Source organism: Schistocerca piceifrons, chromosome 1 (assembly GCF_021461385.2).
Source record: "Schistocerca piceifrons isolate TAMUIC-IGC-003096 chromosome 1, iqSchPice1.1, whole genome shotgun sequence".
NCBI classification, from domain to species: Eukaryota; Metazoa; Arthropoda; class Insecta; order Orthoptera; family Acrididae; genus Schistocerca; species Schistocerca piceifrons.
The window spans coordinates 700,242,132-700,263,974 of record NC_060138.1 but is presented as its reverse complement, the minus strand read 5'-3'; the positions used below and the strand labels follow the sequence as shown (position 1 = coordinate 700,263,974).

The 21,843-nt window shown below is 41.6% G+C and overlaps 1 protein-coding gene across 4 annotated transcripts in view; it reads right to left on the bottom strand.

Moving 5' to 3' along the window:
* LOC124710318 (4-trimethylaminobutyraldehyde dehydrogenase A-like) overlaps nt 1-21,843 on the bottom strand; it is a 203,434-nt gene that overhangs the window by 139,169 nt on the left and 42,422 nt on the right. For all 4 annotated transcript variants that reach the window (XM_047240915.1, XM_047240914.1, XM_047240918.1 and 1 more), the window contains exon 3: nt 8,686-8,798. In XM_047240915.1, coding sequence (XP_047096871.1) covers nt 8,686-8,798 — 113 coding nt within the window. The remainder of the gene's footprint in view (nt 1-8,685; nt 8,799-21,843) is intronic.

The following is a 21,843-nucleotide window of genomic DNA, read 5'->3' as shown; positions in this document are numbered from 1 at the left end:
AACCAACTTATGCTAAGAACAATACACACACCCATGCCAGAGAGAGGACTCGAACCTCTGATGGGAGGGGCCGCACAATCCGAAACATGGTGCCTCAAACCACAGGGCACACCCTGTATCACTAAGACTATGAGGCCCACCCATAATGTGTAAATGAAAAATGCTTCCTTGTTCTAATGTGCTGGGCCCCACAGGTCACAGACCATTCAACCATCTGCAACTGGTGTTGCACTGGAGCACAGAGCACAAAATTTCTGATGTGTTTTTGCACTATTTATTTTTCATGCACAATATCTTCCCAAATCAGGCATCAAGAGATGATGTGCAACACCAATAACTGAAAATTGGTTACATTTTCTGTATTTACATGCAGCAAATAAAGCTATTTCAAACTATCTTTGATAAAATAGTTCATCTAGGCACAATGTGCTGTGAAATAGCATTTATTAGGAAATTTTGCATTTTTGTATTTTGAGGTAGAATTTGCATCTATATTCACATTTACTACAGATGTGACTGCATTATTCTTTACACAGCCCATCCTCAAAATCCCAAAAGTACAGTTACAGTGTCACAAGCCTCTTTCTTTATCTTTCGAACAACTGTAGTGAGCCTCTCATCAATGGATTTATACACTGATGAGCCAAAACATTATGGCCATCTGATTAATAGCTTGTTTGCCATCTTCAGAATGAAATATATCACTGATTCTGCATATCAGGGATCAGACAGTTTGTTGGTAGGTTTCTGGAGGCATGTGGCATGAGATGTCTATGCACAGGTCATGTAATTTATGTAAATAATGGGCTCCTGATTTGCATACACAGTCAAGGCATCTGATAGCAACCCAGATGGGTTCCACAGGATTTACATCAGATGAATTTGGTCACTGAGACACTGAGTTCACAATAACACTCCTCAAACCACTGTAGTGCAGTTCTGGCCCCGAAACATGGACAATTATACTGCTGAAAGGTGATATTGTCATTGGGGAAGATATCAAACATGAAGGGATGCAGGTGGTTCACAGCTGTCATTGTGTCTTTGATTACTACCACAGGTCTCATGCAAGTACAGGAGAATGTCTCCCATAGCAGAATATCGCTCCCACCAGCCTGCATCCATGGCATGCTGCACATTTTGAGTCAGTGTTCACCTCACTGATGGCGTTTGTGGAGGTGACCATAGACCTAGTGTAGCAAAAATGTGATTTACCTGAAGAGCCTGACATGTTTCAATTGATTAATGCCCGAGTCCCGATGGTCTCATGTCCACTGAAGTCATAATTGATGATGTCATTGGGTCAACATGTGGACACGTAGGGGTGGTCTGCTGCAGAGTTCCATGTTCAATAATGTACGATAAACGGTGTGCTCTGAAACACTTGTGCATCCACCAGCAATGTGCTCTTTCAGCACAGATGCCACAGGTAGCCATCTATCCCACTTTACACAGCAGACAAGCTTCCGAACCCCATGTTTTGTGAAGACATTATCTTCCCTGCATAATGCAGTCTCCATTTTATGCACAAAAAATGGCTTCCTCTCATGTTAAATCAGTGTCCGGAGGTAACATAGTCCCCCATTCGGATCTCCGGGGGGGACAACTTGAAAGGAGGCAAAAAATCAAAACGAGAATTGGTACCTGGAATGTCAGAACTCTGCTACAAGCAGGAAAACTAGAAAACCTTAAAAGAGAGATGGAAAAGAATCATATGGACCTCGTAGGAGTTGCTGAAGTAAGGTGGAATGGACATGGAGAGTTGCAGTCAGATGAATATGTATTCTACTACTCAGGAGGAGAAGTAAAAGGAATTAATGGAGTAGGAATGATTATGACAAAGGAATTGGCTAAATGTGTGGAGTATGTAGACTATGCAAATGACCGGGTTATTGGTGTAAGGCTGAAAGGAGCACAAAAAGATTTACTGATTGTCCAGGTGTATATGCCAACTTCAGAACATGAAGACCAAATTGTAGAGGAAACGTACAATGTAATAGAGAGAATAATGGACGAAAATAAAAAATGCTGCAAAATAGTAATGGGAGACTGGAACGCCATTGTGGGAGAAGGGAAAGAGGGAAGCATAGTAGGCAGTCATGGTCTTGGAAAGAGAAATGACAGAGGTGAATGGTTAATTGACTTCTGCAGGGAAAGGCAGCTGATAGTGGCAAACACATGGTTCAAGAACCATAAGAGGAGGCTCTACACTTGGAAATCACCAGGGGATAAATATAGAAACCAAATCGATTTTATACTGGTAGAAGAAAGATACAGGAATGGAATCAAGAAGGTGCACACATTACCAGGTGCAGATATTAATAGTGACCACAACTTACTTATGGCAGAAATAGAAATAAGAATGAAAAAACTGAAAAAGGTGACAATGGTGAAGAAATGGGATCTAGAGAAGATAAGGTCCAACAAAGAACAAATTACAGAAATGCTGTCTCGGGACTTTCTAAACACATTACGAGACAAAGAAGCACCTGATAATGCCAACGAGTACTGGAATATGCTGAAAGAAGGAATCATTAAAGCAGGACAGCAAAATATAGGATATGTAAAAGGGAAAGGTCAAAAAAACCATGGGTCACACAAGAAATGATTTCCAAGATGGAGGAGAGAAGAAAATTGAAAAACAAGAACACTGAAGATACAAGAAAGATATACCGAAGGTTAAATAACGAACTGCGAAGAGAAACAGAGCAGGCTAGGAAAAAATGGCTAAAAGAGGAATGTGATGAAATTGAAGAACTGGACAGGAAAGGAAGATACGACTTACTATACAACAGAGTAAAGACTATGACATGGGAACAAAACAGAGCAGGAAGTGCTACTATGGAAATTTTGAGTAAAGACGAAGAGGTAGTGTACAAAGATCGTGACGATGTCCTCCAGAGATGGGAAGAATATATAAAAGAGCTATATGACACAAATAGCAAACCAGAAACTCTAGAACTTGAATCACACAACAGTGTAAGTGATGAAGAGAAAGGACCAACCATCATAATGGAAGAAGTAAAGTCTGCTATTGCTGCAATGAAAAATGGCAAAGCAGTAGGTACAGATACAATACCAGGAGAAATACTAAAATGCTCGAACCACAATGGAATAAGAGAAATATTGAGGTTATGTAATAAAATATATGACAGTGGTGAATGGCCTGAGGACTTTTTGACAACAGTAATGATTCCATTGCCGAAAAAACAAGGAACCAAGAAATGCAGCGAGCACAGGACAATCAGCCTCATTTCACATGCAGCCAAAGTGATGTTAAGAATAATTAATAAAAGACTTGAAAAAGTAATAGAGGAGAATCTTGGCGAGGAGCAGTTTGGCTTTAGACGGAATACGGGCACCAGAGATGCAATAGGGCTCCTACGAATCTTAGGAGAAAGGTTTATTGAAAAAGGAAGAGACCTATATATGTGCTTCATCGATTTAGAAAAGGCATTTGACAATGTGGTTTGGGACAAGCTGGCGACTATTATGAGGGAAAAGAGAGTGGACTGGAAAACCAGAAGACTTATAAACTCATTGTACCTTAATCAAAAAGTTTCAGTTAAAGTGAGAGGAGAAAGTACAAACTGGATCAGACTAGGGAAAGGAGTAAGACAAGGATGCTGTTTATCACCTACTCTTTTCAACCTGTACTTGGAAAATATGATTGACCAATGCTCATTAGATGACAAAGGAGTAGAAATTGGAGGAAGAAGAGTAGGGTGCTTGAGATTTGCTGATGACATGGTCCTTCTAGCCACAGGGGAAAAAGAATTACAGGATTTGGTGGACACCATTGCAACTAACGGAAAAAAATATGGAATGAAAATTAACACAAATAAAACAAAAGTATTGGCAATAGGAGGAAATAAAGAACTAAAAATTGTGCTGAATGGAGAAAAACTAGAACAGGTGCAAAATTTTAAGTATCTTGGAAGCAGGATAGACACCGACTGGAAGTGCACCACAGAAATTAAAACAAGGATAGCAATGGCAAAAGAGGCGTTTTATAAGAAAAGGAGAATCTTCTGCAGCGGTATGGACAGAGAACTCAGAAAGAGACTCATAAAATGTCTTGTATGGAGTGTTCTTCTATATGGCGCTGAAACATGGACTATGAGGAAAAAAGACAGAGAAAGGCTGGAGGCTTTTGAGATCTGGACATGGCGGAAGATGGAAGGAATAAGTTGGACGGACAGAGTAAAAAATGAAGAGGTACTGAGAAGAGTGGGAGAGAAAAGGCAGTTAGTAGATGTAATAAAGAGAAGAAAAAGAAATTGGATTGGGCATATATTAAGAAAGAATGACGGACTGATAAAAACAGTTTTAGAAGGTTATGTAGAAGGGAAAAGGAAGCGAGGAAGGAAGAGATTCCAGATACTGGATGACATGATGGACGGTACAACATACAGCAGCCTTAAGAAGGAAGCAATGGATCGCAGAAAATGGAGAGGCAAAGGACCTGCTAATATAGCAGATAACTGATGATGATGTGGATGTCCAACCATTTAGTGCCTAGTGGTAGTTTAACTGTCCTTCTACCTCCTTCTGTTGGTGCTCACGACAGTAGCATGTGAATATTCGACCAGCTTTGCCATTTTTAAGGTACTCATTCACAGGCTCTGTATAATAACCACCTTCCATTTGTCAGAGTTGCTAATCTCAATAGATTTCCCATTTGCAGCCCACATCTTCGCTGGGGTGATTCCCCGACCGTGTCTGCACTGCAACACCTCGAGACAGCATCCAACATCACAATGGGCAGTGGTCATAATGTTTCGGCTCAGCAGTGTATATAATTTGCTTCATCTTTTTTGTCATATCAATGTTCCGGAGAACAGGGTTGATTTGTCTACCATTGATTATATTGTAGGTTATTTCAGGAGACAGACCTCTGACTTTCCTAGTTCTCACAAGAGGCAGGTTTCTATCAGCTTGGAGTACGAATGGGTTGTTCCTTCACCTGACGCACAAAAAATATCCCTCTTACCTTACTAAGAAAGAAACTAAAAGTTCTGAAAGCCAGGAATAGATTTCTCTACATTTAAATATTTTTAATAGTAGTGCTGGAGTATCACCTCCTCAAGGTAAGTATTCACAAGTCATTTTGTCTCCTTGTCTCTGATGAACACTTACCATCAGGGACAATGTGCTGTGTTCTATTATTTAAGAAGTGTTCAAGCCTCTCACATATCTGGAAGCTAGTATCTTATGCATGCATTTTAATTAACAGTCAGCAGTGGGGCATTGAGTCAAATGCTTTCTGGAAATGTACGAATATCATATGACAGAAGGGCAAGCTGAGTTTCGAACAAGCAATGCTTTCTAAATCTATGCTGATTCATGGACAGAAGCTTTTCCAACTCAAGATAACTTCTGAAAAGATATTGGTCTGTAATCTTGCAGGCCCATTTTTTTACCCTCCATATATACAGGAGGCACATGCATTTTTTTCCAGTTGTTGGGGCTTTGCACTGGGTGAGAGATTCATGAAAAATGCAAGCTGCATAAGGAACCAGAGCCACAGAGTAATCTCTGTGAAACCAAATTGGGGTTACATCTGGACCAGGCAACCTGTTTGTTTTCAACTCTTTCAGTTGCTTCTTTACACCAGAAATGCCTATTACTATGTCATCCATAAAGGAGTCTATGTGACAGTCAAACAACAGTATGTTGCATGTTCCTCCTGCATGAATGATTTCTTAAATGTGAAAATTGAAACTTCAGCTTTTGTTTTGCTTTATTCTATTGCCACACCAGTCAATGAGTGAGTGCTTTGCGATTTTACGTATCACCAGAATTTTCTCAGGTTCTCACCAAGGTCTTTTGCTAAGGTATGATGGTGGAAGTTGTAAGCTTCACATATTCTTTTTACAGATGTATGAATTTCTACTAACTTTCACCTGCCATCATTTGTGTGTTCCTTTTCTCTACTTCCTCAGTGTGTTCTTAATTTTGTTACTAAACCAGGGTGGATCTTTTACATCCTTAATTCAGCACATACTCTTTCAGAGAGTGAATTACGATCAGCTTAAACTTTGCTCCAGTGATTCATGAGCCTTGAATAAGACAATGTTGTGAGAGCTGCACAGTATTTTAATGAGGCATCTGCTCACTATCTTCAGGTGCTTATTGAAATATTGTTATTGTGGTTTGACGACATATGTGCTCGCTCACCATAAAAGTGCAGGTGCTGAGGGGTGGGGCTAAAATGTCATTGTAGACAAATCATAAAGGACATTGGCATGAAGGGATCCCTGTCAGAGAAATGGGCTGCAGTCTTTGCATGCATGACATGGTAAGAGTGCAGCTGCAAGTCGCGGACCCAGATTTTGATATCAAGGTTAAGAGACCTGGCTTCAATTCCCTGTTTGTGTTGCCTCATTGGATTCATTCATCTGTGGCTGAAGATGCCTTAGTACCACCTATGCTGGTCCCCATGCTTTGCTAAGTTAACATCTCGTGTCTCTGTTAATCAGGTCATTAGCTTCCTTAATGATAGAGTCCCAGTATGTGGAGGTGAATGATAGGATCATTGTCTCTCCATAGATTGTAGTACGTCTCATATCAAGACAGTATTCACCAATAGCAGATTTGCAGGCTGACCTAATCTGGTGTGGTGTCTATGTTCATTGCATTTATCTTTAACAGTATGACATGTCTGGCCAATATATGGTTTCCCAAACAGGAAGAGATTTTATGTACTGGTCCTCTTAGACCCACACTGTCTTTAAAAGATTTGTATACAATGATGTCATAACCCCACCCCTTGGTGCCTGTATTTTTTTAACAAGGCAGCACATATACTGGTGAGCCACAACAACAATACATGAGTAAGAACCTGAAGATGGGAAGCAGCTGTTTCACTGAATCATTGTGCAGGACTCACAACATTATCCAGTGTGATGCCCACGAACCACAGAAGCAGTCGTTACATCAGGAAAGTCTCAAACAACATAATTTAAACTTTGCCCATAATTCCTCCACATCCATCACATAGGAACTAAATGATGGCCATTCATTGTCTAAGTGGAATGCTAACAACTGATTGTCTGCCCTTTCAAGCAAAAATTCTCTCCTAGCCTTTTTGATAGAAATGACTTCTGTGCCCATCATAACTAAGATGACATCATGAAAGGAAAATGTAAGACATCACAGAAAAAAAATGGCAATGCCATTGATGGGTGATGTAGGTTTAAAAGGACAAGAACTGGCAGAGGCCACATATAAAGCAATGGAAGTATTGACACCTATCATAGAATACCTTTCTAGAAGGATCCCTTGTATATGGTTAGATGCTGCTGAAATTGCTGGACGAAACAATAAGATTTTGAAAATATGCTCCAAGAAGAAAGACCACAAGGGCTGTATGGGTAAAGAAACTTAAAAGAATAATCATACAAAAAGAATTTTTAAAAATTCTGTAATTTGGCCAGCTGAGGAATACTGTGTGAAACAGTCAACAAGAAGGTACAATCACCAAGATTCCTATCCACACCAAAGAATGATGACACATTACCAGAAGCTGGGGACAGTCAGCTATCATAATGATAAAAACACTGCTTCCTTATGATGTAGAAGGCAGAATAGATCAGTATAGACTACTAACAAGGTTACTGGATAACTATAAAAATAATAAGCTTATACAGGGTGTTACAAAAAGGTACGGCCAAACTTTCAGGAAACATTCCTCACACACAAATAAAGAAAAGATGTTGTATGGACATGTGTCCGGAAATGCTTAATTTCCATGTTAGAGGTCATTTTAGTTTCGTCCACCTACGCTCAATGGTGCATGTTATCATGATTTCATACGGGATACTCTACCTGTGCTGCTAGAACATGTGCCTTTACAAGTACGACACAACATGTGGTTCATGCACGATGGAGCTCCTGCACATTTCAGTTGAAGTGTTTGTACGCTTCTCAACAACAGATTCGGTGACCGATGAATTGGTAGAGCCGGACCAATTCCATGGCCTCCGTGCTCTCCTGACCTCAACCCTCTTGACTTTCATTTATGGGGGCATTTGAAAGCTCTTGTCTAGGCAACCCCGGTACCAAATGTAGAGACTCTTCGTGCTCGTATTGTGGACGGCTGTGATACAATACGCCATTCTCCAGGGCTGCATCAGCGCATAAGGGATTCCATGCGACGGAGGGTGGATGCATGTATCCTCGCTAACAGAGGGCATTTTGAACTTTTCCTGTAACAAAGTGTTTGAAGTCACGCTGGTACGTTCTGTTGCTGTGTGTTTCCATTCCATGATTAATGTGATTTGAAGAGAAGTAATAAAATGAGCTCTAACATGGAAAGTAATCGTTTCCGGACACATGTCCACATAACATATTTTCTTTCTTTGTGTGTGAGGAATGTTTCCTGAAAGTTTGGCCGTACCTTTTTGTAACACCCTGTATATCCATACACATAAGCAGAAATAATTCAAACAATTTAATGTCTTTAAAAAAAAAAAAAAAAAAGTCCATGGTCTGATTGGATTCCTCCTGCAATAACAAAAGCTATAATTTATTAAGGAGGTACCTACGGTATTTGTGAGAATTGTACAACTAATGCCTAATGCAAGAATGTGTGCTGCAACTTGTGTATGTAGGTACATATTATGTGGTGCTGTTACAAAGCAGCCTTAAACAGAATATTTTTTAATTATTAAAATCACTTACCTTCCAGGAACATGTCTGTAATGGGAAGTTCCAGGCTCCAATGCCCACAACAACTCCAAGAGGCTCACGGCAAACCATTGCAAAATTGTCACCTTGTAGTGGTACATGCTGTCCTTAAAATACAGAAAAAAAGTTGTTTATAAGATAATATCCATCATGAAAGAACACACAATACATATCTGATGTAAATGTATCACCCGTTGATTTTTTAACAGGATGTCAAGGGATATCACTATATACACATTACCTTGCCACTATAGACAAACTATCTAGAAGTCAAGTGCTACATTAGATAGAAGCTACACACATTCATGTGTAGATTGCCTGAATATCAGAATCCCACAATTACCATAATTTTATACAGTTGCCCAAGTCAAATCAAGTGATTTCTACATTGGTGTCACATTGGCAATTATGGGTCTAATTCATTCCTCACAAAAACAAACTGATGGTTGTTAGGTATTATGAGTGGCAAGAAACCAGTAGTTCAACAAAGTATCACAAATAGCGTTGAAAAAATCACAGCAGTGACAAGATATGCTGAAATACGGATGAGTGGTATAATGTGTTTATATGACAGATTATTGCACCAGAAGAAAGGATGTGCATAATAAAATATTTAGAATTAAAAAAATCTAGTGGTTGTCATAAAATAATACCAATGTTAATTAAAGATAGTTTTTTCTGAATTAAGTAACATTTTAAGTTATTTGTGTCACTAGTCAATTATCAAGAAAGACCCACCTGAACAACTGAGAGTGCTAAAGTGCATGTTTCTGAGACTTGGGGAAGTGAGCTGGCCCCAGAGCAAATCTGCCTCGCAGATTAGTGATGGGGGCTGGGGAGATGGCCAAAAAGTTTTTGTTTTTTAGGCACTTTTACACATTCAACTAGGTAAGTAGGAGGCTGGTACCCACATTGTGCCTCAGATATCCAATATGCAACACTTAGAAACATTACCACACTTGAACATGAAATCTATATCACACGCAAACGGATGGAATACACAGATTCCTTCCTTGGGGGAGGGTGGTTGTATCAGGAAGGGCAACCAACTACCAAATGCCACTAACACTGCTAAAACCAATAAGGATAACAGTTCTGACCCTGTAGGTAATAGGAAAAAGCAAAGGGAAAAGAAAGGAAGATCATTAAACAAGAGAACATTTCTCAACTCCCTATATATATATATATACACACAATCAAACACAAATATACACACAAAATTCTAGCTTTCGCAACCAACGGTTGCTTCGTCAGGAAAGAGGGAAGGAGAGGGAAAGACGAAAGGATGTGGGTTTTAAAGGAGAGGGTAAGGAGTCATTCCAATCCCGGGAGCGGAAAGACTTACCTTAGGGGGAAAAAAGGACGGGTATACACTCGCACACACACACATATCCATCCACACATATACAGACACAAGCAGACATCTTAAAAGGCAAAGAGTTTGGGCAGAGATGTCAGTCGAGATGGAAGTGCAGAGGCAAAGAGGTTGTTGAATGACAGGTGAGGTATAAGTGGTGGCAACTTGAAATTAGCACAGATTGAGGCATCTCCAGAGTTCGGATAGGTTGGTGTTAGTGGGAAGTATCCAGATAACCCGGACGGTGTAACACTGTGCCAAGATGTGCTGGCCGTGCACCAAGGCATGTTTAGCCACAGGGTGATCCTCATTACCAACAAACACTGTCTGCCTGTGTCCATTCATGCGAATGGACAGTTTGTTGCTGGTCATTCCCACATAGAATGCGTCACAGTGTAGGCAGGTCAGTTGGTAAATCACGTGGGTGCTTTCACACGTGGCTCTGCCTTTGATCGTGTACACCTTCCGGGTTACAGGACTGGAGTAGGTGGTGGTGGGAGGGTGCATGGAACAGGTTTTACACTGGGGGCGGTTACAAGGGTAGGAGCCAGAGGGTAGGGAAGAAGGTTTGGGGATTTCATAGGGATGAACTAAGAGGTTACGAAGGTTAGGTGGACGGCGGAAAGACACTCTTGGTGGAGTGGGGAGGATTTCATGAAGGATGGATCTCATTTCAGGACAGGATTTGAGGAAGTCGTATCCCTGCTGGAGAGCCACATTCAGAGTCTGATCCAGTCCCGGGAAGTATCCTGTCACAAGTGGGGCACTTTTGGGGTTCTTCTGTGGGAGTTTCTGGGTTTGAGGGGATGAGGAAGTGGCTCTGGTTATTTGCTTCTGTACCATGTCGGGAGGGTAGTTGCGGGATGCGAAAGCTGTTGTCAGGTTGTTGGTGTAATGGTTCAGGGATTCCGGACTGGAGCAGATTCGTTTGCCACGAAGACCTAGGCTGTAGGGAAGGGAGCGTTTGATGTGGAATGGGTGTCAGCTGTCATAATGGAGGTACTGTTGCTTGTTGGTGGGTTTGATGTGGACGGACGTGTGAAGCTGGCCATAGGACAGGTGGAGGTCAACGTCAAGGAAAGTGGCATGGGATTTGGAGTAGGTCCAGGTGAATCTGATGGAACCAAAGGAGTTGAGGTTGGAGAGGAAATTCTGCAGTTCTTCTTCACTGTGAGTCCATATCATGAAGATGTCTGACATTTGGCATTACCCCCAAAGGCCTCACACTTAAAGTTCCCATCTCTGGCTGCAACCCTTCTTTCCATCAGTCCCTATACCAGTTCCAAACTGAACAATCCAATGCCCTCACCCACCTAATCCTTCTCCTACCCATCAATTCAGCCAATGAACACACCCGTCAACTCCTATCCTTAATAAAAGTCCTCAATCTTTCCTCTCCCACATCCACACCGGCTGTTCAGAGCATCCTCCGACAGGCCAACCGCAAATTAGAACAGCATGCCACCCTTCACCTCAAAAAACTATCCAATCTCCTGGTTTCCCACCTCCAGAAAGGCAACTCACTCACCCTTCACAACCTTTCCAGCAAACCTCAACCTCCTCTCATTGCACACAAACCCAGTCTCTCCCATCTACTCAATCTCCGACTTCCAGCTCCACTCCCCCCAAAACCTCAAAATTCCAATCAACACAATCTGGAACCACAACACCCTAATTCAGTAGTTAACCTTTCCTCTAAACCTCTCTCCCAATCCGAAACCTCTGTCCTATCCAAAGGCCTCACCTTCAGCCCCACTCCCAGATTCAACCAAACAGCCCTCGTCAAAGATTTACTGTCCTACACTCGTACTCTCTGCTGGAAATATCACTTTGCCACGAAGAAAAATGATCCTAATCCTACTCCTAATGATCCAACTCCCCAAGACTCTATCCAAATTGAACCCTGCCTGGAACAGTTCCGTCCTCCGTCACAGTGGGACCCACCTCCTCTTCCTCAAAATCACCCTCTCCAAACCTTCCAGGAATTTCTGACTTCCAGCGTTGCCTCTCAATCCTTCTTAAAAAACCTTAATCCTACTCCCAACATCACCACTGCTGAAGTCCAGGCTATCCGTGATCTGAAGGCTGACCGATCCATCATCATTCTTCTGGCGGACAAGGGTTCCACGACCGTGGTACTTGATCGTCGGGAGTATGTGGCTGAGGGACTGCGTCAGCTTTCAGACAACACCACATACAAAGTTTGCCAAGGTCATCCCATTCCTGATGTCCAGGCGGAGCTTCAAGGAATCCTCAGAACCTTAGGCCCCCTACAAAATCTTTCACCTGACTCCATCAACCTCCTGACCCCACAGACACCCCGCACCCCTACCTTCTACCTTCTTCCTAAAATTTACAAACCCAATCATCCCGGCCGCCCCATTGTAGCTGGTTGCCAAGCCCCCACAGAACATCTCTCTGCCTACGTAGATCAACACCTTCAACCCATTACATGCAGTCTCCCATCCTTCATCAAAGACACCAACCACTTTCTCGAACGCCTGGAATCCTTACCCAGTTACCCCCGGAAACCATCCTTGTAACCATTGATGCCACTTCCTTATACACAAATATCCCACTCGTCCAGGGCCTCACTGCGATGGAGCACTTCCTTTCACGCCGATCACCTGCCACCCTACCTAAAACCTCTTTCCTCATTACCTTAGCCAGCTTCATGATCTGGACTCACAGTGAAGAAGAACTGCAGAATTTCCTCTCCAACCTCAACTCCTTTGGTTCCATCAGATTCACCTGGTCCTACTCCAAATCCCATGCCACTTTCCTTGACGTCGACCTCCACCTGTCCAATGGCCAGCTTCACACGTCCGTCCACATCAAACCCACCAACAAGCAACAGTACCTCCATTATGACAGCTGCCACCCATTCCACATCAACCGGTCCCTTCCCTACAGCCTAGGTCTTCGTGGCGAATGAATCTGCTCCAGTCCGGAATCCCTGAATCATTACACCAACAACCTGAAAACAGCTTTCGCATCCTGCAACTACCCTCCCGAACTTGTACAGAAGCAAATAACCAGAGCCACTTCCTCATCCCCGCAAACCCAGAAACTCCCACAGAAGAACCACAAAATTGCCCCACTTGTGACAGGATACTTTCCGGGACTGGATCAGACTCTGAATGTGGCTCTCCAGCAGGGATACGACTTCCTCAAATCCTGCCCTGAAATGAGATCCATCCTTCATGAAATCCTCCCCATTCCACCAAGAGTGTCTTTCCGCCGTCCACCTAACCTTCGTAACCTCTTAGTTCATCCCTATGAAATCCCCAAACCTTCTTCCCTACCCTCTGGCTCCTACCCTTGTAACCGCCCCCGGTGTAAAACCTGTTCCATGCACCCTCCCACCACCACCTACTCCAGTCCTGTAACCCGGAAGGTGTACACGATCAAAGGCAGAGCCACGTGTGAAAGCACCCATGTGATTTACCAACTGACCTGCCTACACTGTGATGCATTCTATGTGGGAATGACCAGCAACAAACTGTCCATTCGCATGAATGGACACAGGCAGACAGTGTTTGTTGGTAATGAGGATCAAGATGAGGTGACTTACCGAACGAAAGTGCTGGCAGGTCGATAGACACACAAATAAACACAAACATACACACAAAATTCAAGCTTTCGCAACAAACTGTTGCCTCATCAGGAAAGAGGGAAGGAGAGGGAAAGACGAAAGGATGTGGGTTTTAAGGGAGAGGGTAAGGAGTCATTCCAATCCCGGGAGCGGAAAGACTTACCTTAGGGGGAAAAAAGGACAGGTATACACTCGCGCACACACACACACATCCATCCACACATACACAGACACAAGCAGAAATACGTCTGCTTGTGTCTGCATATGTGCGGATGGACACGCGTGTGCGTGCGAGCGTACACCCGTCCTCCCTTCCCCCCAAGCCAAGTCCCTCCGCTCCCGGGACTGGTGGGGAGTCGTTCCAGTCCTGGGAGTGGAGGGACTTGCCTTGGGGGGAAGGGAGGACGGGTGTACGCTCGCACGCACACGCGTGTCCATCCGCACATATGCAGACACAAGCAGACATATTTCTGCTTGTGTCTGTGTATGTGTGGATGGATGTGTGTGTGTGTGTGTGTGTGTGTGTGTGTGTGTGTGCGAGTGTATACCTGTCCTTTTTTCCCCCTAAGGTAAGTCTTTCCGCTCCCGGGATTGGAATGACTCCTTACCCTCTCCCTTAAAACCCACATCCTTTCGTCTTTCCCTCTCCTTCTCTCTGTCCTGATGAGGCAACAGTTTGTTGCGAAAGCTTGAATTTTGTGTGTACGTTTGTGTGTCTATCGACCTGCCAGCGCTTTCGTTCGGTAAGTCACCTCATCTTTGTTTTTATATATAATTTTTCCCACGTGGAATGTTTCTCTCTATTATATATATATATATATATATATATATATATATATATATATATATATATATATATATATATATATATATATATATAAAACCAAAGATGAGGTGACTTACCGAACAAAAGCGCTGGCAGGTCGATAGACACACAAACAAACACAAACATACACACAAAATTCAAGCTTTCGCAACAAACTGTTGCCTCATCAGGAAAGAGGGCAGGAGAGGGGAAGACGAAAGGAAATGGGTTTTAAGGGAGAGGGTAAGGAGTCATTCCAATCCCGGGAGCGGAAAGACTTACCTTAGGGGGAAAAAAGGACAGGTATACACTCGCGCACACGCACATATCCATCCACACATACAGACACAAGCAGACATATTTAAAGACAAAGAGTTTGGGCAGAGATGTCAGTCGAGGCAGAAGTGTAGAGGCAAAGAAGTTGTTGAAAGACAGGTGAGATATGAGTGGCGGCAACTTGAAATTAGCGGAGATTGAGGCCTGGCGGATGACGAGAAGAGAGGATATACTGAAGGGCAAGTTCCCATCTCCGGAGTTCGGATAGGTTGGTGTTGGTGGGAAGTATCCAGATAACCCGGACGGTGTAACACTGAGCCAAGATGTGCTGGCTGTGCACCAAGGCATGTTTAGGCACAGGGTGATCCTCATTACCAACAAACACTGTCTGCCTGTGTCCATTCATGCGAATGGACAGTTTGTTGCTGGTCATTCCCACATAGAATGCATCACAGTGTAGGCAGGTCAGTTGGTAAATCATGTGGGTGCTTTCACACGTGGCTCTGCCTCTGATCGTGTACACCTTCCGGGTTACAGGACTGGAGTAGGTGGTGGTGGGAGGGTGCATGGGACAGGTTTTGCATCGGGGGCGGTTACAAGGATAGGAGCCAGAGGGTAGGGAAGGTGGTTTGGCCAAAAGTTAATATATATATATATATAAAAAAAAACAAAGATGATGTGACTTACCGAACGAAAGCGCTGGCAGGTCGATAGACACACAAACAAACACAAATATACACACAAAATTCTAGCTTTCGCAACAAATGGTTGCTTCGTCAGGAAAGAGGGAAGGAGAGGGAAAGACGAAAGGAAGTGGGTTTTAAGGGAGAGGGTAAGGAGTCATTCCAATCCCGGGAGCGGAAAGATTTACCTTAGGGGGAAAAAAGGACGGGTATACACTCGCACACACACACATATCCATCCATCTGCTCCCGGGATTGGAATGACTCCTTACCCTCTCCCTTAAAACCCACTTCCTTTCGTCTTTCCCTCTCCTTCCCTCTTTCCTGATGAAGCAACCGTTTGTTGCGAAAGCTAGAATTTTGTGTGTATATGTGTGTTTGTTTGTGCGTCTATCGACCTGCCAGCGCTTTCGTTCGGTAAGTCATATCATCTTTGTTTTTAGATATATTTTTTCCAAGAGATACCAACAAGCTCCTGTCCAGTTTCACTGTTGCCAGCATTCTCCAAAATTTTAAGCTTCCAATAACAAACATCAACATAACAGTTTGGAATTCTAATGAGTTCCAGAACCCAGTACTGAGAATGGCTATTTACACCCGGAGAGAACATACTTCATTCTTTTGACAGTATTTATAAAATATTGTGTGTTCTGTCAAAGGCATATGACTGTGTAAATCACAAATCCTTTTAAGCTAGTTTGACTACTGTAGCATCAAAGAAAATTCTGTGAAACAGCTCAATTTATATCTCTCTAACAAGAAACAAAGGAAACTACTCCAGATTGGAATGTCAACAGTATAAAAAAAGATAGATTGCTACTCACTGTAAAGAAGACATGTTGAGCTGCAGACAGGCACGACAAAAAGACATGTACACATTAGCTGTCAGCGAAAGCCTTTTTCAGAATAGGACACACACACACACACACACACACACACACACACACACACACACACACACACACACACACACGATGGCCATCTCCGGTCCGAGCTGCCTGAGATGGTGTTCATGTGTGCATGAGTAGTGCTTGTCTGTGCAAATAAATGTACGTGTGTGTGTGTCCTCTTCTGAGTAATGCTTTAGCCAAAAGCTAATGTGTAAGTGTCTTTTTGTTGTGCCTGTTTGCAACTCAATATGTCATCTTTACAGTGAATAGCAATATATCTTTTCCTTATATTGTTAACAAAAAATAAAGGGCACCAACAGGAAAGATTTCTGTATTTATTTATCAAGCCTCATCTGACTGGGAGCTAGTTACATACAGTGTCCCACCAGTTTCCATCTTAGGGTCCTTGCTACTTAATTTATGCATTAATAATAATAATAATAATAATTGTGTGTGGTTCAATGGTCTGGTGTAAGTCTCTCAACTGGATGCAGCTTGTGTGTTCCATTTGTGTATTAATGGCCATTCATCAATAACATTATCAGATTGAGTTCTTTTTCTTTGTAGATGATACTAACATTCTGATAAATAACAAATACAGAATAGCTTAAGTAAGAGCTGTTAACATAATTCTCATAGATATAAGCACACTTTCTGATAATGTATGTAGCCTTACCTACCCACAGTACTACCCAATGTTTTCATATAGAGATCTTTAACTAGTTGTAATAAGATCCAACCATCACTGTAATGTGAGCTCTACAGAAAATCAACTCATATACCTGGTGAATGACATGTGTGGTTGGTGAAATCAAAAGCAGGCAGCATGAGCCATAAGGAAAATTCTGAAGCTGTATTGTTACTAAATAACTCCTGTTTTCATTTGTAATCATCATCTTACATTGTCTTTTTTTCCTGTTTCTGATGAACATTTTTCAAAAGCTAAACCTGATACTTTCAAATGTGCCTGTCACTTGTGAAATGTCTCCTCTATATGGTGAGTAATAATCTATCCTAATATCCATATTGTTATTTGATCAAAGATTTTCAATGTTTGTCAATTTATTGGGAAATTTAAGCATCATTTTCACAAAATTAAATCAACTTATTTAGTTTACATTACTTTGTAACATTGCAAAATGAGAGTGTTCAAAAATTGTTGAAAAAAAAATGCACAGAAGACATGGATGCCACAAATACAGAATCTCGAGTTGATCAGCAATTCGAGCACCAGATATCATCGAATTCCCAAAAGCAACATGTGTGGCAGGATGCTGGAAAACAAGGATATGAAGGACTACCAAAATTAGAGTCTTTTCTAATTTTCATATTTTTGCTGGAAAGGGTGTAGCATTTCCTTTGTTTATTGTTGTTCATGGACATTGGCAAGTACTCTGGCAAATTAATACGCGTAACGTAACCTTGGGCACTGCGCAGTGGGTCAGGTAGCAATCTTCAAACTGTTTCCAAATAGAAATCATGCGGTTTCATTTTGTTATCTCATAAAAATAAATATATTGAAAATAAAATATAATATGATAAATAAAAAAAATCTACTCACAAAGTTGCAGCAGAACAAACACATAAAAAGGTTGAAGGAGAAGAAAGAGGGATGATGAAAAAGGACTGGTGAAGTTCAGGAATTGGGGACAATTTGGAACAGTTACCCAGAAACCCAGGTCAGGACAGACTTATGCACAGAATAAGAAAATACATGTCATGTATCGGATGTTATGGAAACAATTTTTGGCCTTTTACTTTGGTATGAACACCACCAAGTTATCAGTCAGGATGAAAGGACATAGACAGAGGGTGTACACTGGCAACAAACAATATCCTGTTCCAAAACATGATCTACAACATAACAGTCATGACCTTGTTGCCTGTTTCGAGACGTGTCATCTGAATTCTTCCCCCAGACACTAGCTTGTCACAACACCTGAGGTGGGAACTGATGTAACATGTCCTTGTTTCTCAATTCCCAACTGGCCTTAATTATGTTAATTTCTTCAGTCTCAGCTTTTCTTCTCAGTAATTATTCCTTTCTTCATTGCCTTTTATTTATTGACCTGTCTATCCCCCCCCCCCCCCCCCCCCCACACACACACACACCTTTAGCACAATCAATACACTTAGTTTTCGAATCTTGTCAACTTTTTATGATGTTTTGATAGTAATCTCTTTCATGCTTATTACCATACCTTTTCCCCCTAAGCTCTCGGGTTTTCAAATCTCGTCCAGGGCAGTCACCAGCAATCAGTCTTTCCTTATCATCCTGTCTGGTAAGTCTCCCATGATCCAAGGTTCTTACTTTTCCAAACACTCCACATTTTCTAAACCTTACCAGTCCTTTTTGTTCATCCCTCTTCCTTCCCCTTCAACCCTTCAGCCAGAAGAAGGAGCCACTGGCTCCGAAAGCTTGCTAATTTCCTTAATCTTCAAGTGTGTGTGTTTTGCTGCCACATAGTGAGTAAACATTTTATCTAACCTGTTACATTATACTTTCAAAAATTGATTGTTTCAAAGAAATACATTGGGAAATTATTGAGTCTCTTATGGAAATATGTATTCCTGTTTCTCATTACAAGATTTTTGTGAGTTTGAGTATAACTGGCCAACATCTGATCTTAACTGGCCAACATCTGATCTTATCTAATAACACCTTTCGTACGCCTCAGCTTCAATTTAATTTCTCTTGGCCAGCGTATTGTCAGTTCTCTATATTCACGAGACACTGTGAGGACCTCCTGCTTATCTCTCCACGTCACAACATACTCCTTCCTTTGTGTAGCAGTACACTGCCTCCCGTTTTTTAAAATATTCGGACTGCTATTTATGGCAGATTATTCTGTGTGTTAGCTTGCAGGGTTCCTATACAGAAAGTTTGCTTTGCAGAATCTGCTCTGTAAGGCTAGTAGAGTTGTAAAAATGTCCTTTCCCTACCATTCCTTCAAGTAATTTGTGCATCAGTTTGGAAGTGTAGCCCTGACTGTTCTAATAGGGCTCATTTCCTCTGCCATATATGTGAATTCTATTTGGTTGAGCTAGAACATACGGCTTCCTCCTCTGTTATGACGTTTGCTTTAAGTGTACTGTTTCCATCCCAGCCAGCCTCTCCACAAGACCATATTCTGATCTACGATGAGTTCACAAGATCGGTAAAAAACTTTGTCCACTAGTTCTTGGAATAATCCATCATAGGGTGAATCTTATGAAAAGGATCATGTGAAGATTACTCTGTTTCAAACTGCAAACATCACATAATCAACAGAAATTTAAACCTCAAGAGCAATGTTACTTACATTAAGTTACATAAATAATGTATTTTCCAACAGTCATTGATTCAACTGATGTGAAAGTCACACTAGGAAAATTAATTCAGGAATATTTTTATCTCCTCACCTGTTACATTATCCCACTTATTCTTGTGCTAAACCCTAAGCTCCAATACAAAATGTATTTAGGGTAACTGTTTACTTTATCAACAAAGAACTGAAAAATCCCTGGCATGAAAAATATCTGAAAATATGCAAAAGGAATTAAATGTGACAGAATCGTGTTTTGTTCTTTTGCACTCAAAAATTACGTTGATTGTAACACGGTAGGTCAAATCAGAAGCCCTTACTCACTATAGCCACTGATGCCTCTGTGGCTTGTGGATCTTTCTAACAAAGAAACTGCATACCAAGCACATTGCTTGGTTGCAACTTGTGGAACTTCAGTCATGCAAAGATTGGTTTTCAAATACTGGAGAGCTGGAGTCATATAAAGAGTCAATATTCAAATTCAGAACCACAGTAACGAAGCCCATCAACTGAGTCATTTCTGAAATTGTAGAATAGGTGTCCAATTTCCTTGTTAGTACAAATTCGTCAACAGTATTTATCTTCGCTTGAAACACGTCCATTATTAAATGAATTCTAGTCAATATCAACAGAAGAACAGCATCAATGCACATCTTCAAAAACAAAAAAGGAGCGGAGAAGGATCTGTTCCAACACTGCAACCATAAAAGTAAAATATTGTATGATCTACCTCCTAGGAAAGAAATGAGAGCACAAACATCAAAAGAGTGTTGCTAATTACTAGAACCAGTGTCAACACTAAGTTGACAAAAGATAATGACACATCTAATGGAGTTATGGAGAATCCTGCTCGAATAACGTTATGTAGAAAACATTACACCGTACTTGAATACCATGCACTGAGTGATTCTAAAATACCAAAAGTAAGATAACATTAAAAAATTGTGATATGTACATATTTGCCAAGATGCTGTGCACCACAGACAAGAACTAGGGCCAACAGGAACTGGTGATAGTTAGACTCAAAACAAAGTGTGCTATGGCAACAAATGACTGCCAGCAACATGCATATTACTTTAGGGGAACCACAAATGTAGACTCCACAATGAAATGGATATCTAATCAATTTATTGCCATGAAAATCTATGAGGGGAGGAGGGGACGGAGGAGGAAGAAAATAAACTCTCTATATACAGTTCAAAACTTATAAGAGGTTTATACCCAGTATATGCATAAAATATGAGGAAATGTGGATAAAAGAGATAGAGTGTGTGAAACTCTTGGGACTATGAGTTGATACCAAAGAATTGTTCACACAACTAAGCATCGCAAAGTGAGAGGTTCACCTGTTAGGCTGTGGCTAAGCCAGTGCTCCTAAATACCATTCCTTTCAGGGCAGCTAGTCCAGCAATATATGTAGGACATGTTCTGTGAATTTGAAAAAAAGAGAGAGGTACTGGGAGAATTAAAAATGACAAGGTAGCTTGCAAAACATGGCTGGATGACCCAGTCAGTAAATGTGAAATGGAAAGATTTAAGATCAAGTTCTGCCTGGCATACCATTCTAATCTGCCATGAAAACAAAACAGTGCACTTTGGAAAATCCAAGATAGAATGTAAAAATACTATGTAAAGGAACATTATTACTCACCACAAAAGTGGAGATGCTGAGTCACACATAGGCACAACAAAAAGACTGTCACAATATAAGTTTTCAGCCAATAAGGCCTTTGTCACACACACACACACACACACACACACACACACACACACACACACACACACAAGGATGATGTAACTTACCAAATGAAAGCATTGGTATGTTGATAGACACACAAACAAACTCTTTGCCTTTACATGTCTGCTTGTGTCTGTATATGAGCGGATGGATATGTGTGTGTGTGTGTGTGTGTGTGTGTGTGTGTGCGGGCGAGTGTATACCTGTCCTTTTCTCCCCCTAAGGTAAGTCTTTCCACTCCAGGGATAGACATCTCTGCCCAAACTCTTTGCCTTTACAAATGTCTGCTTGTGTCTGCGTATGTGTGGATGGATATGTGTGTGTGTGTGCGAGTGTATACCCGTCCTTTTTTCCCCCTAAGGTAAGTCTTTCCGCTCCCGGGATTGGAATGACTCCTTACCCTCTCCCTTAAAACCCACATCCTTTCATCTTTCCCTCTCCTTTCCTCTTTCCTGACGAAGCAACCATTGGTTGCGAAAGCTAGAATTTTGTGTGTATGTTTG